Genomic DNA, 16,705 nt, shown 5'->3' with positions numbered 1-16,705 from the left:
CACAGTGATTTCAATCCTACTTTCCAAAAGGGACTCTCAAGGGCTTGAGCATGGCATTGTCCCCTGCCCAAAGCAATGAACAAGACCAAGGGTTCAGAAAAGATCAAAACATAAGAGATCCACATCTCTTCCTGTCAAATTTCTAGGAACAGATCTTAACCCTTCTTTTGGAGGTTTCAATTTCTCCACTTATACCATTATTTTAAGCAGTTTTAGCTACACATACACACATCTTATAGTTTGTACACCCTTGATTTCTCTTTACATGAAAACTTAAATAATGACCCCCTTACCCACTGCTCCTCACCAACAGCCACTGAAGTAAAAAGCAGCCATACACAACTAAGGGCAACTTATTCTTTATTGATTAAAAACTAAGAAAACATGCAGTAAAATACAAAGTCAAAAAGGGGGGAAAGTTGAATATTTTACATCTTTCATAATCTAGCATACATCACAAGGAGGAACCTCTGTTTATTAACACACCATTATTCTGTCCTCCAGAAAATTAAACAGTACCAGCTGGCTTTAGGATTTGGTTCAAAACTTAAGTGAAATGCCCAATTCATTAGTCCTTAGACCACACATTTCAGAAATAGCATTGGCACATATTATTTTGTGCTATATTGTTAATATAGCTATATACTCCAGGAACAAGGGCATCCTGGGGACCAGGGGCACTCCGAACTGCAACTCCTGGTAAGGTTTTGTGCTGTTCCACCTGGGCATTTTGTTTCTCAGGATTACTGCACAAGCCAGAAGGAATTCACCACACATCATGCAGAAGAAATAACACCATCCTGAGATGGGGTGGTCTCCTAACTCCCAAAAGAGCAACTGAACTGAAAAGAGAAAGCCCCAGCCCATGTCTGTTGTTAGGCTTGTCCCATGAGGTTCAAAGGTAATGGTGGCTGGAGAAAGTGAACGAAAGATAGGCTGCTACTCATGACTAGCCCAATGTCAGACCATCCCCAATCACAAGCTAAACAGGTTTGACCCCCTCCCAGGTTCGTAAATAAGTAGATTTTGATGGTTTTGCTTGAAACCAATGAACAGACTATGCAAGCCACTAATCTTGTGCCAAACAGGACATTATCTCCTTTCCATACTCCATTTTCCATTTCCCTGACCCTGCTTCCTCATCTCCACTCCCCACCACCCCTCTAAAAAACAGAAAAAAACGCAGACTATTTTCCCAGAAAGTTGATCCATCTTTTCTCTCCCTCCTGACTCAAAAGGCTTTCTTCTTTAACCAATCCTGCTAAGACCTTGGTGTCTAATCTTCTAATCTACTCTCCTCTCAAACCTCATCCTATATCCATCCCCTTCCCTTCCCAGCATCCATCCCTTTCCCAACATGCCTCTGTACCCCCAGCAAATAAAGAACGCCTAGGACTAAAGCTACAGGCTCAGAAAAGGTATGACAAGTAGTTATGGGGACAACTGTCAGGTGTGTTCCAAAAGGAAACTAGATAAAGTAATCTTGTTCTTCAGATCAATATTGGAAAAGACTCAAGTGATTCTATAAAAGGCAAGTCTCTCCTTTCCATGGGCCTAAAGCCCACATCTCTGTGTCTCTTTAAGGCCAGATCAAGTATCCTAATCATATATAAAACTTGGTAACTTGGTAGGGTTATTAGTTGTTAGACAAAGACTATGAAACAGTAGGAAAAAAGGAACATCAACCCCATTGATTATTCACATACTGCATTATGAGTGCTCTTTTTAAACCTAAAGAATAAGTTATATAATTTCTGTAGAAAATCAGATGAACAGTCTACTCATAAAACCCAAAGGTCACGGCACATGTGGTTTCACTTTCCATCATGAGTCAGGTTTAGCGCACAGGGACCCCTCTAGAAAGTCAGTGCAGGAGAGGGGCAGAAGGCAGGCCTCTGGCCCAGGGTGAGTCTCCTTTATTGCTGTAGAAATCTCAGCTTTGCACTCACTTCCTTGTGACGTGGAGGCCAGGGGAAGTGATTCTCATAGGAGGATTGAGGAGCAGTTTTTCTTCAATTTAATACTTTAAAATTTGAAAATAAATATTTCTCCAATGATGAGTTCTGATTTTTCTTTTCAAAAACCACTTCTGGCAGAATTTACTTTTATAAACCATTACTTGATATAATGGAAAATGCACTTGCAATGCAAAAACAGTCCAAAGTTCCACTTTGAAGAATCTGATGGCTGAAGTTTGATTACAGTCAGATGTTTTGCACCAGCTGAAGTTAAGGCTAGCAACCCTTTTGGAGGGAGCAATGAAGGGGGTGCCTGAGAGCAGCTTTAGCAAAACACTTAAGAGACACCATGAACAAAACAAGAACACAGTTTAGGCTGCCTTCATCAGAGGCTGTGCTTTTTTCTAACAAAAGTTGCTAGAATTCACATCAGGTACAAAGAAAAAACACTAAATTCTCTGGGCTCCCGCTGATCAATCAACTTTTAATTGCTACTTCAGTAATAAAGAGACAACCCCAGATGCCTACACTGTGGCAGGTGTGAGAACAGGCAGGATGAGGACGTCCACAGAGCTGCTACTTTCCACCCGGGCTGTCACTAGAATAAGGCAAGAACGAGCTGAGATCTCCCTCCTGGCCTTGAGGCACATGAGCCACTTCTCAGTTGAAGAAGATGGGGGTGAGTGCAGCACATTTATTAACGGAACTCTTTAAAGGGATGCTGGCCACTGGTGACCGAACTGTTCTTTCCCTGTGGAAAAGGAGGGAGAATGGCAGGAAAAACAAAGAACTCTAAAGCTCCTAGACGGAAGGTTTGTTGCTAGGTTCTTTGGCAGTAATGGGTTTAGGCCAATAGAAGCAACAGAGATATGCTGTGTGGAATCTCCTTAGGCCACTTCTTGCAGGGCAGTGGTTTAGCTGATGCTGAGTTGGGCAAATCCTATTAGTTTGCCATCATCAGGAATATCCGAGCCTTCAACACCAGATGCCTGAGAACCAAACAAAATGATACACTGTGGATATTTACAAACCAAATTGCAGGTTATATTTAAAACTGATATGGGATTATGGAAAGGAAAGCAGTGGGTAGCTGGTCCCTGGGATATAAATGGGAGGCTGCTGGAGGTGTTTTTTCCAGAAAAGAAGGGGGCTAAATACACAGCAGAGTCAGACTGCCTTACTGAACACAGGCTTGAGATCAGAGGTTGTGAGAGGGAGAAAGGAAGATAGGTCACTTAAAGGGAGACATCAGATCAGGGCTGAGGACAATCCATTATAATATCCTCATCATATAAAACTGCATCTGCCAAAACTATGGGTGTATTAAAGGTCAGATTTGGGGGTGGGGGAGTGCTGACAATCAAACTCAGGACCTCACACTCTTACCAGACATGTGCTATGCCACTGAGCTATATCCCCAACCTACTAAGATGGCTTAACAAGAAATCAATGCATACCAGTTTGAAAGTAACAGATCGATTTGACTGAGGTTCTTCCACAATTTTCTGCAAATTAGCAGCCACTATAAACATTAAAAAAAGAGAAAGAAATGAGTGACAGGCTTTATCTACTTTAATCATATCTAAAAATTTAAATGCTAGTTGAATATCTTCCATATATAACCAAAATGAAGAAGAAATGATTGAACAATAATTTCCAAAATGAAAGTATCTTTTAAATTCATTTCTAGGCTGTACAATATAAATCTTAAATCACAAATTAGCTTTCTTTAAAATGTGTTGCTCTTCCTGTAAGCAGCCTGAGTTTCACTACTCTCTTAACCCAAAAAACCCCACAAAATCACGCAAATAAGAGGCTCAAATCTTTGTGTTCACTTTAAGAACACCCATGAAAGTTCCAACACCATCAAGGGTATGCATATACAGAAGGCCACCAACTATTTGAAGGATGTCACATTAAAGAAGCAACATGTGCCATTCTGGTGTCACAGTGGTAGAATTGGTAGCAGTGTCCGGCCAAACAGTGCAGCTGGACACAACGTCTGTGGCACATAAACAGTGAATTTCTGCTGCACATGCTTAAAAATGAAGAGAGCAACACTGAACTGAAGGGTTTAGATGTAGATTCATTAAACATACCCGAGTGAACAAAGCACCCAGATGCGCTGCCATACTTACAGAGTTCAGATTAACCCATACATGAGATTGCCCTGCCACAATGAGAGGATTCTTATTGAAAAGGAACACGCTGTTCCTAAACCAGAGAAGGAAGTTGCACAGAAGAAACCGAAGAAACAAAAACTTACAGCATGGGAATAAATTAAGCATAAAATAAATGCAAATAAAGTTGAAAAAAAAAGTGTTAAGTTGCCTAGGACAAGCATCAGGTGAAAAAGGTACAATCTGCCTGTTCATGAACCAGAAAGCATGACCTGCAGCCTGTTTCTGTTCTGCCTGCAAATTAACAACAGTTTTAAAATGATAGAGACTACATGGCCCATGAATTCTGAACTACAGTAAATCCCTGACTTACAAATGCTCAAACTGTGAACTTTCACAGGTGTACTGTATAAGACTCATGTGTCCATCTTTCAAATGTGTCTGACTTAAAATATTCTCCTGGAATGGAGCTTATTTGTAAGTCCAGGACTTACAAATAAGTCCTAGACTTGTTCACTATCTGGCCTTTCACAGGAAAACTTCACTGACCTGTCAGAAATGATGGTTTTTACCATCAGTGATACATACTTGTGTCGGACCTAACCTTAACCCTCTACCTTTCTTCTTGCTTTTTCTAAAACTAATGAGTTGTATGTTTACTTCTGTACATCACAAGATACACCAAAATAGCAATAACCTGTGACTTCTGTCATCATTTCTAATACAATATCCAAGAGGCCTGAGTGTGTTTTCATCTACTACATCAGAACTCATAAAGCAAACTCAGAAATGGGACAGGTTTTTTGGTTAGGAATTATAATCAATATCTGCAATTTCAAACAAGCCAAGAACCATTTCAAGAATCTGCTGACCTATTCTATGAAATGAAATTCTGGCTTTCTAAGATGCTAAACAGACAGAGACACAGAGGGGCAAGGGCAATGGACAATGTAGTTACCTATTACTAAATCTCTCCCATCGACCAAGCCAGCAGAAATGAGTTCCTGAGACACGCCCTCTGCTGTATCTGCAAGGACAGAAAAGAAAGTGCTCCATTTCTTGTGCACACAGGTCACCATTAACTCTGAGCTAGCAAGGGTGGCAGCGCTGCTAAACCCAACCTAACTTCTACATCCACAGAACAAGAAGGCAGGAGGTTATTCCTTCATTGGGGATTACCTCAAGGTCCGGAGCAGGACAAAATCTGTACAAATCGGGTGCCAAATATCAGCTCAAAGTACAGGTAATTTTCTAAACGATGTAGGGCTCAGGCCCATGTCAGAAGAGCCCCAAACAGTGACACTACAGAAGAAATTTGTATTTTTGAGAACAACCCTGGTCTTTAGCCATCTGAGTTACGAGCTGTGAAGCTGAATATGGAACAATTCCAGTGCTAATCACAAAGATGATTTATTCTCAAGAAAGAACAAATCACAATTCCTTCTTTTAGGGGATTTTATTTCAAATTTTTCCTAAAATCATTTTATTCCAATGGCTTTTCTTCTTACTTAGGCAGCTCAGGTGATACAATGTGAGAAATGGCTATAACTAGAAACTAAAAGACAAGGACAAGACTATCCCCTAATTAATTTCATATTTAACTGACTCAGTGGTACCAGCTTCTAAGGTTTGGACAGTGAGGCTCACATCCACACAGATAACCAGAAATTTTAGTTAATTTCTGAAAAAGTGACTGCTTGGCTCTAAAAAAGTAAGACATCTCTGTCTGCACTTGCTCTCTTTAACCCTCAGTTGCTGGCACTGATACAGCCGCAGAGTAATATGGGACATCACAGTTACCTCTGGTTGCCCAGATTAACCCCCTACATAACAAACGTAAGAAAAACAACTAAAAGTCCGGCTCCAGGGTAAAGTTCATCATCAGGAACACCACATGACAAGGTTCAGCTTCTGTATGACAATAAAGTAGCCTGGAGGCCTCATTTCCTCTTTACTACCACAAGAAATAAGCATGCACAGTGATAGGGCAAGGACTTTACACCTGGAAAAATCTTGTTTGAACACCAGCTACCTCTTTCCAGCTGTGTAGCCGAAGTTTACCTCTCTCCAACTTTTATTAAAAACAGTAATTTCTTTTTAGGGGGCTGACATGAAAGTTTAAGGAGACTGGGTTTAGCACAATACCTGGCTCACAGTAAGCAGTAAATAAGAGATGTATTTATCCAAAACCTAAACAAGTAATTTTTATCATCCTTTAAAAGTAAAACAAATCTAAAGACAAAAACTTCACATTTAATTACTTAACAAGATCAAAGTTGTTTTCAATCTTTTTGATACTTTACCTCTCCCAGGAGTAAATTCAAACCGAATATCATTTAGTTCTTTTTTGGAATTCCTATGAAAGGAAACAGAATGAGTTAAACAGAAATTTCTGAACTGACACATGCAGCCTACCAATATATACTAGAAGAACTGTATCTTGGAAAGACTATTCTGTATCCACAGATCATGTAATGTGTAGTGTATGTGCTCACACTGCAGGGCTCATCCATCATCTAACTGTCCTGCAAGTCTCTGAATGTGTCCTCCCCATTACCCCGTCCCAGTCAATATAAAAATCTTATGCCTTTCCGAAGATTCTTAAATGCCTACTCCTACACTTATTTCCAGCAAGATGATGCTACAGTTTGAATGAGTCCCACAAAGTTCATGTGATAGAAAATTAATCCTCAGTGCAAGACTAGAGAGGTGGAACAATTTTTTTCTGTATCTTTTTTTTTTGGAGACAGGATCTTGCTATGCAGTTCAGGCTGGCCTTGCCCTTACTACATAACCCATGCTAGCATCAAACTTCTAACAATCCTCCTATGTCAGCCACCCAAGCAATAAGATTACAGGCATAAACCACAATGCGAGGCTCTGTGTGACTTTTAAAGAAATGATTAGCACATGATGGCTCTGACCCATAAATGGACTAATTCCTCTTGGTAGGTTCGTTACAAAAATGAATTTGGCCACCTCTTGTTCTATGCCCATGAGACAAGGAAGCACAAAGGCCCTCACCGGATGTGGGCCTCTTAACTTTGGACTTACCAACTTCTAGAACTGTAAGAAATAATTCTCTGTTCCCAGTAATGACCCGGCCTCACATATTCTGTTTTAGCAATACAAAATAAACAAAGACAGATGATTATGCAAAACTAAGAGAAGCCAGGCACTGTGAAATATACTTGTAACCCCATCACCAAAGGAGGCTGAGGAATGAGGATATCAAGTTTGAGTTACACCAGGACAACTTATCAAGATACTGTCTCAAAATAAAAGGGCTGGATCCCCTATATTGTCAAAAAAAATTTTTTAAACTATGAAAACTCTATGCAAGCACAGGAAAGTATAATTAAAATGATATAGCAATGTTTTCCATCCTTATCTCCACTCTCAGATCACTGGGACAGTACCTTGTCTGTCTCTGAGTATCGGTCACAATGGATTCATAAAATAAAATATATGCCATTCCCTCAAATTCCACAGAACTCAGAAAAGAACTCACGAGATTGGAAAGATGAAGGAAAATCTTAGAGGTTATTTTTAGATAGGTCTGGGCAGGATTTGGTTAGGCAGAGAAGGTTGGGCCCATGCTAGCATCAGAGATAAACCACAACCCCCAAATTCAATGATGAGGTAATCACAGTACAATGATCACTATACGACGTATTGAGATTGACTGGCTTTCCAAGAAATTCTGGTTAAAGGTAGAGGAAATGGAAGATTATGTCAAAAAAAGACATACATCTGATGACCTATGAGCCAAATCTGTCTTATCAAAACAAAGTACAAGATTTGGGTCTATTTGACAAATAAAATACTTTTATAGTTTCACTGAAATAGCGGTTAAAATTCAAAGAATCACCTCAAACACAAGCTGCCCCATATGATTTTCTCTTGCAATGCTTTCTCCCTATGCTGACACATAAAGACATGCATTAATGTCTTTAACCTGGCTTTCAGCTATGCAAGAGGATATTACAAATCAGTGTCCAACTTAGATTTGAATATTAAAGGAGTCATTTAATTTTAGCAGTGGGAAAAACTTTATCAGTCTTGTATTTCCATAAATGGTCTGGAACACAGCTCACTACAAACTCCTCTCCCAAAAAAACAAACAAACAAACTCCTCTCCCAAGAAAAGAAAACTTTACCACTTACAAACATCTTCACCTTCCTGCAACATACATGTATTACCTGCTATAAGATTTCAAAAGAAATTTCTATAAAGAGACAACTATTATCTACTTGTGTACTATGAAAAGATAAGATTACCATAGTATTCTGTTAATTCAGAACTATTTAAAATGAGACTAGCTTTATGGAGAAGGTTTCTGTAAAAGGAAGAAACCAAATCATCTTTCTTCACACTTATGGCATAATTTTACTGCTCTTAGTAAGACTGAAAGCTTCTCAAAACTGTTCTCACTATCGCAATCTCTAACAATGATCTTAGTGACACAACAAACAGGAATTCACAAGTGGAGTGGGGAACTGATCAACAGTAGTTCAGTGAGACACTTTTTATATGTCAGGAGTAGTTCAAGAAGGCCTGAACTGTCTCACATAATGCTGTTTTTAATACTTTTTCAAATGCATTTATGAGTAGACAAAGAACTAAGTGCAATAATACAGCAGCCACAGATATTCTGACAATGAACTCTGGAATCCTAATCCACATAAATGCTTATATGGGAGAGGGGTGTGGGATGGTTTATCGTGACTATTGACTTGACTCGTTTGAGATGTCTAAAGTGACTAGTAAAACACTGAGCGTTTTGAGGACATACCTAGGGGGCCCCTACCTCTTTCCCTTGGTGCTCTGTTTCCCAGCAGTCATGAAGTGAGCAGCTTTGCTCCACTCTGCCCTTCTGCCATGAAGATCCTGCTTTAGTACCAGCTACCCAGAGACTGACACCTCTGAAACCACAAGCCAACACAAACCTCTCCTCTTTAGTATGCAGGTGTCTGGTGTTATGTCCCAGCAGTAGAAAAGCTGACCAAAACAGGGGAGTTTAAAATGCACAGACTGCTACTCTACTGGCCAGGACTTCTTTATATGCTTCTGTTAAGAACCATCTATTATTTTCTGTTTATTTGCCATAAACTAGAAAACACCAAAAGTATATTCAGAAGTTTTTCATTATTATCTGATCTATCACAATCATAAAACCAGTCAGTCCCCTGTAGAGTTAGTTGATCCCTGAGTTCATGATGCTTGGTCTCATTATAAGACAAACTAACCAAGAATTCAGGTGATGCTACTAGTCCTCTCCAAACTGCTCCTTACTTATGGACCACAACTGTGTAACCCAGACTAGCTATGCTGCCAATGCACACATCAGTCACTACTGGCTGGTTAACAACTTTAAGAACATATGCCCCAGTCAGTTCTAGCACCTGTTAACAGTAAGGTGCTCACACTGTTAATATGTGTAATTTCTGGGGAAAATAATACATCTGGAAACAAACAGTAACTAATGCTCAGAACACACAGAATGCTATCCAATTACTTTCAGGCATAGACAATTACGACTTCTGTAGAGCAATCACAAATCACTTACCTTAATCTCAGTACCAGACTGATAGGGACCTTGGTTTCTTGCGAACCTCCTCCTGAAGATAGAGCCTAAAATACATGAAAAGTATTAAAGTCATTCCATGGAACATTAAGTGTGGAGGTGTAATGGTCTTCTGCAGAATAATCATCTAGCTGGAACTAATTTCTATCCTCTACAGGGGAGATCATTCTCTCCCTAACACAGTTTCACCATGGGAGACAGGTACTCCAAAGTAGAATAGAAGCTAACGGTTGGTCTGCCACTCAAACCCAGAATTCCCATACATAGTCACATTTACATTTTGTTTTTTAAAATTCTGTGCCCTGGTACAACCATAAAAAACATGCAGCTAGGTTACTCACGCACACACAAAAAAAAAATTCAGCCAGAGCTGAGCATGGTAATTCAAGCCTGTAATCTCAGCCCTCAGAAGTCTGAAGCAGAAGGATTATTCTGAGTTTGAGGCCCACCTAGAACACACTGTAAGACCCTGTCTGGCAAAGAACTCACACACACAGTATCTTCTATGTGGCAATACACAAGGTAAGGCCTAAAGCAGCTGCCCCTTAGCAATTATTCATCTATGGTTCCAGATCACTTTTTTGCATAACCTAAATCTCTCTGAAAACAGTAGCTGTCTTTTGCTTACTAAAGGACATATCAGCTATTTTAAATTATTTATACAATTAATCCAATTTTTTTGGCCAAGTACAATAATGCCTGTAACCCCAAGCACTTGAGAGGCTGAGCCAGGAGGATCTTCAACTTGAGGTCAGTTTGACCAAGTTAGTAAGATCCTATCTCAAGTTGAAAATAAAAAGGGACGGGGTATATCTCAGTGTTAGAGCACTTGCCAGCATGCTTAAGGCCTTGTCTTCAATTCCTAGCACTGGGGGAAAAGCATTTTCCATCTTCCTTCCTTAAAAAATGTTATTTTCCCTCTTATGATGAGCAGAAATGGAAAGTCTAAGGGATACAAAGGTTAAACGAAAACTACTGGCATATCTAACTGGAAGTGCTCAGAGCAGTAATTTCCAGAGTAAGAGATAAAATATATAGGTGCAAAAGGAGAACTCAGAACTTCTATTTTCTTTCATTTATAGTGTTTGAAAAAGGTAAAATGAAGTATTTAGTAAGCTGAAACTGAACTCTTCTGCTAGCTACATGGCACAAGGTCACAAGTGTATTTAGATCAGAGGTTTCTTGAAGGGAGCATGGGAAGTCACAACAAGCAGTGAGGTTTCATTCACTTCATTCAGCTGCTTGCAGCATATCACAACTTAATGAGGTTTGTGCGTCCTAGACTGGGTTTATGGATTACACCACATAACTGTGAAAAAAATTAACCCTCATAAAATTGACCAATATCTTTAAAAGAGTAATTCAGAGTAATCATGGATGGAGAAAGTAATAAACTATACTAACAGCCAAGGAGATGATTCTCCAAGTCAAAGTATGAACTGTGGTAGCTGCATCCTAAAGCTAAACTTAACAATGACTTAATACAAAGCTGACAAGAATTAAGCCAAAATTTTCTAGTATTTAAATGTTTCACCATTAATTTATTTTGTTGCTTAAAAACCTGGGTGATTTTTGCATATGTCTGTTATCTGCTCGTATTTAAATCTATGAAGATAGAATGCCCAACTTGTTTCAAAATCTAAGGAAACAACCACCTAAGGACTGTGCTCCTACTGACATTTGCTTTTCTCCTCTACCCACAAGGCAACATTGGAGCATATCCCCCACTCTACCGGAGCTGTCTTTGCTGGCTCTTCAGGGGGTGGGAGTAAGACTTGAGTTGGCTGTGTAGGCATCTGCCCAGCTGGCTGAGGTAGATGAGCAGAAATCTGTTCTGGAACCTGGAGCAAACTAGTCATGGGATCAGCTGTTGAGAAGATCTGTAACAAAACCACAATACACTATTTGAGTAGAAAAGGAGACCCTTACAGGGCAACATATGCACAGTAATTTTTTTTTTAATTTCACAAACAAAAGAGTTTGAGAACTGAGATACCACTGTACTGGCTTTTGCCAATTCTCTGAATATATTCCAAATGACTTCAAACATTTCTAAGGTTTTATTTTAACTGTTTCTGAGGTATACGTACATCTTTGAAAATTCATCCCCTTTAAATATATAAATTATTTTGTACAATTTATAGAACTGCATGATCTTTACTGTAATCTAGTTTTAGCAAACTTTCACATAGTTAATTCTTTCATACGCAACCGTAGGCAACCACTGGTCTACTATAAATTCCCTTTTCTATACCAATAGAAAATACAGTATGTGGTCTTTGTGTGCAACTTCTATCACTTTACATCACATTTATTTTTAAACAAACATCCCATCTCCTTTGCCCAGCAAAATAGCACTTCTAAAACACAGATTTAAGTGTGCAGAGAAGCTACATTTTTCTGTGCATGGTTCTATGGTTGAAATATGGCCTGTGCCTGCAAAATTTATTTGGAGATTTAGTCCCCAAATGTAGTAGCACTGAAAGGGACAAACAAGACCTCTAAGCTAGTCAAGCATGGTGACGCACATCTGTAATCACAGCACTAGAGAGGCTGAGGCAGAAAGCTGCCAAGAGTTAGAGGTCAGCCTGAGCCACACAGTGACTTCAAGGCCAGCCTGGACTATAGTATAAAGACCTTGTCTCAAAAAAACAAAAATAAAACAAACAAAAAAGACCATTAAGCAGCTGGGTCTAGTGCAAGGTGACTCATGAACACTGTTGTAAAGGGATTAATGCTGTCGAGAAGCAGTGGGTTATTCCTGTGGGAGTAGGTTATTTTCAGAGGAAGTCTGACACCTGTCCTTGTGCTGACTTGCCATATGACCTCTCTTACACAGGCTCCCACTATGTGCAGCAACTTGCTACAAGACAGACAAAAGGCTTTCCAGAGACTAACCTGCTGTGACCAATCTTACACTGATAGACTTTCAGCCTCTAAAGCTGAGCTAAATAAATCTCTTCTTAAAGAGAAATAATTTCCCAGCTTCAAGTATTTTGTTGGACTAAGATATGCGAGGCTTTCTCTTACTTGAAAAAAGTTATTAACTCCTTAGCATATCTGAAATACATTTCAAGATGAGTATGAAGCATTGTAACTTATTCCAAATTATTTTAATGTTTGCAAAAATTTGGAAATTTTAAAGATGTAATTTTTGGAAAAAGAATTGATGCTGAGCACAAAAACAACTTAATCCACTTTGGGATTATAAGTGAATGGGAAAAAGTATCATTGGTCAAAATTCAGAATTAATATATTTTAAAAAGTTCAAAGGGCAATAACAGAACAATTAGTTGATATTATATAAGTAAAATTCAGGAGACTAGGGTATACAATTTTCTGTTCATCTGACATTAAACATAAAAGAAAGTAAAAAATTATTCACTGGAGCCAGGCATGTTGGCAGGTACCTGTAATCCCAGCACACAGGGAGGATAAAGCAGGAGGATTATAAATTCAAAGTCCAACCTGAGCAACTTAGAGAGACTTTGTCTCACAATAAAGATCTGAGGATAGCTCACTGCAAAAAGCCCTAGGTTCAACTCCGAGCATCACGGAGAAATAAATGTTATTCACTGGTCTATCTAGATTTTGATAGCAAAACAGTACTTTGGGCCAGACATGGTGGCACACACCTATGATCCCAGAACTTGGGAGGCTGAAGCAAGAGGATCATTGTGAGTTTGAGGCCAGCCTGGGCTACACAGTGAGTTCAAGTCCAGCCTGAACTATATAGCGAGACCCTGTCTTAAAAATAAATACATAAATAAATAAAATTAAAACAGAAAATATTAATATAATCATTAGTGTTATTTTTAAAAGTTAGCTTTCAACTGTATTCACTGCACATATTTGTAATACAAACAAAAAGGATATATAAAACAAAGTACTACATGCAGAAACGCTACCCTCCTACTACAGTACACTGTTGGTGGGAATGTAAGTCATGATGGGTCTACTCTGGAGCCAACTATGGACTGAATTCCTTGAAAACATGAGCCAAGTTAAATGCTTCCTTTAAGATGCTGATGTCAGGTACTGCACTTTAGCTACAAAAAAGCTGGCCAATACATGACCTAACTGGGTTCTGCTTGGTAGGTTTTCCTATTATTCTAAGGCATTAAAAACAGAAAACAAAATCTTTGATAAGAAAAATGCTGAAAAACACATTAAAAAGGAAAGGTAGCAATACGACAAATTCCTGGGCAGATTCATGCAAAAAGACAACTTTTCACTTCAAGCAGCACAAATCAAAAAACCAAGTCATAAAGTTAAAGACACAAGGAAGAACATTCTAGGCCCTTTATCCAACTTTTAAAACAGCTAGTAAAAAGTCTCATTCCCATTTAAGTAGGTCTCACACACACAAAAAAAGATCACATAATTAAAATCAAAATAAAACAAAATTCTATATATATTATAGCAAAGATTCAGTAATCTTGATTACTTACCTCAGAATTTGATGATTCTTTCACCCGAGGAGACTAAAAAAAAATGTTTTAGAAAATAACCATTAACTCAGAACTTAGGTTAATATACTCAGTATATATACTCAAATAACTGCAAGTAACATTTAATGCAAGTCAACTCATTTCATTCTGATTCATGACACTCACAGCTTGCAAGTTTTCTGAAAAGAGAAAATTGTCATATTATTGAATGTTTTGCCCAGATAGCCTGTAATGAAATGTATCAATATATGTATCATATTTTAAAAGCTTCACTTCAGCTACATAAGCAAACATAATAATCATTCTCTAGCAGTAGGGAACACACTAAAAGTAAAATTCTTTTTACTAATCATGAATATATTATGTACCTAACATCAGATCAAACCTAAACTTTCAAACTAATTATCCAACTTTGGGGGGAGAGGGGGTACCAGCATCAATATAGTTTCAAAGCACAATAATTCTGATCATGAGCTTAAACAAGAGAAAAGCCTTGAGGAGTCAGCACCATTGGTGGACTAGGGGGAGACAGAACAATGGCCATACCAGCAAACAAGCCCAAGCTGAGAACCAGTTCTATGCATGGGTTGCCAATGGACTAGAAACAGCTAGACCAAAGCTTCTTCCCTGAGTCAGGGCCACTCATGGACTGTGGGAAAGAGCGCGAACATGGCCACCCCAGCAAACAAGCGCACTTTGGGAACCAGCACCACGCGTGGGCCACTGCTGCACTGGGAATGGCCAGACCACAGCCCCAGCCAGCACGTGGCTGGCAAACAAGAAGCACCAACCCACCCAGCCCCACTCTCCCTTAAGGGACTAGCTTATCCAGAGAAACATAGGCTGTGATGATTGCTATCTGGGTAAAGTGCAATTGGATGTCTGTGGTGCTTTGGTGTTTCACTGACCTTGTAAGTCTAGGGCCAGTATTACACTAATATATAATGAAATTATACAACTCACTATCATACAAAATCACTTTCCTCTCACTGACAGGGTTTTGAAATGAGTTTGCAAGTAACTGATTTAGTATGGTCTGTATGCAATGAAGCCTGTCTGCTGGTGTTAATCTGTATTTGAACCCACCCCCAGATTCACAGCCACAGCTCCACTTTGTATCATAAGGCATGAGATTCTCATAAGGAATAAACAACTTAGATTCAGGTCGGGCTCCCGTGGAAATTTAATGCTGCCACTTATCTAAGAGGCATAGCTCAGGAAGTAATGCAAATGAAGGAGAGCAGCTGAAACAGATGAAGCTTCCCTTACCCACCTCTCACCTCCTGAGTAACCTGATTCCTACCAGGCCACAGACAGGTACCACAGGGAAGCCCATTCCACAGGAGAGTAGGGTTAACACTGCTCAAAATAACAATCCTTATTTGATCATTAAATACTGAATATATGTATCTAATCATCACACTGTAATCCATATATTTGTACAATTAAAATAATTAACTATTTAATAAGGGAAAAAAGTCTACTGCCCCTACTCTTGCTCCTACACATTTGCAGACTGGTACATAAACATGTATAAAATAAAAAAATATTAAGATTTGCAATAGGAATATATTGGTATGAAATAAGGTGAAGTCTCAAGTACCTGGTCTAAACCAAGATTTATTAGAAAATTATTGACATGATCCACATATGAAAGTTTAAGCTTAGGTTTACTTGGTGAATCATACCACCTTACAATAATTCTGTATCCAGACATTAGTTACCAAAAAACACCTCTAAAAAAATCCAATCAACTATGAATTTAATCAGACTACTTAAAAAGTCACCAAATGTTTTCACATTTTTCATTATCATTTTATTAATGAGAACCAAGGTCCAGGAAAGGTTTTGGGTAATAGCTTATGTATCATACTAAGTGGCCAAGATAAATCTTTTTTAAAAATTGTATATTTACAAATAATTCCAAGTTTTCTTTATTGCTATTTTGTATTTACAGAACAGGTGCAAAAATAAGAACAATACCAAGAACGATAGTAGAATCTATTCCGATTCACCTACTCTTAACTTTTTTTCTGAGTAGTCATTTTCTCTCTTTTTCTAAAAGCTTTTATTATATCATATGTTCTCTGCACCATTTAAGAACACGCTGTATATACCATGACTGTTTATCACTAAATAGAAAATGTATTTTCTGGGGCTGGGGATTTAGCTCAGTGGAATAAGTGCCTGGTAAGCATCAGGTCATGAGTTCAATCCCAATACCAAAAAAGATATATCAAAATATCTTAGATATTTTCCTCCATAATCACCACAGTTATGAACCCCAGTAAACTTAAGAATAATATAGTATTTTTATCTAATTAACTATCATCCAATTATCAGTTAATCCTTTCTGGTTTTTCAGCACAAATCTAGTTCATACAGTTAAAGGTAGCAAATTAACGGTTACCTTAGTTTGTCCTTTTCTAGGCTGTGTTTGATGCTATTGTTATTACTGACTACTGTTCTAATCAGTTGTTCTTCCTGGTATAACAAGACTTGATTGCCTAAGGGTCGTAGAAATACAGTGGGCTATAGTGCCAAGGAACCAGGGGCTGGGTCAAGCAGGCAGCAACTTCTCATCCCTA

The 16,705-nt window shown here is 38.6% G+C and overlaps 1 protein-coding gene across 1 annotated transcript in view; it reads right to left on the bottom strand.

The window, feature by feature from the left end:
• Window positions 1-343: 343 nt before the first annotated feature.
• Oxsr1 (oxidative stress responsive kinase 1) overlaps window positions 344-16,705 on the bottom strand; it is a 134,733-nt gene continuing 118,371 nt past the window's right edge. Inside the window, exons 12-18 of the mRNA XM_003464098.5 lie at window positions 14,118-14,150; window positions 11,400-11,546; window positions 9,649-9,713; window positions 6,382-6,434; window positions 5,037-5,105; window positions 3,416-3,480; window positions 344-2,947 (exon numbers count right to left, since the gene is read on the bottom strand). Of these exons, the coding sequence (XP_003464146.1) occupies window positions 2,873-2,947; window positions 3,416-3,480; window positions 5,037-5,105; window positions 6,382-6,434; window positions 9,649-9,713; window positions 11,400-11,546; window positions 14,118-14,150 (507 nt within the window). The 3' untranslated portion in view covers window positions 344-2,872. The remainder of the gene's footprint in view (window positions 2,948-3,415; window positions 3,481-5,036; window positions 5,106-6,381; window positions 6,435-9,648; window positions 9,714-11,399; window positions 11,547-14,117; window positions 14,151-16,705) is intronic.

Source organism: Cavia porcellus, unplaced genomic scaffold (genome assembly GCF_034190915.1).
Source record: "Cavia porcellus strain 051 isolate PalLab524CR breed Dunkin Hartley unplaced genomic scaffold, mCavPor4.1 scaffold_15, whole genome shotgun sequence".
Classification (NCBI taxonomy): domain Eukaryota; kingdom Metazoa; phylum Chordata; class Mammalia; order Rodentia; family Caviidae; genus Cavia; species Cavia porcellus.
Note: the sequence above shows the minus strand (reverse complement) of the source record. Positions and strands in the feature narration are given on the sequence as shown.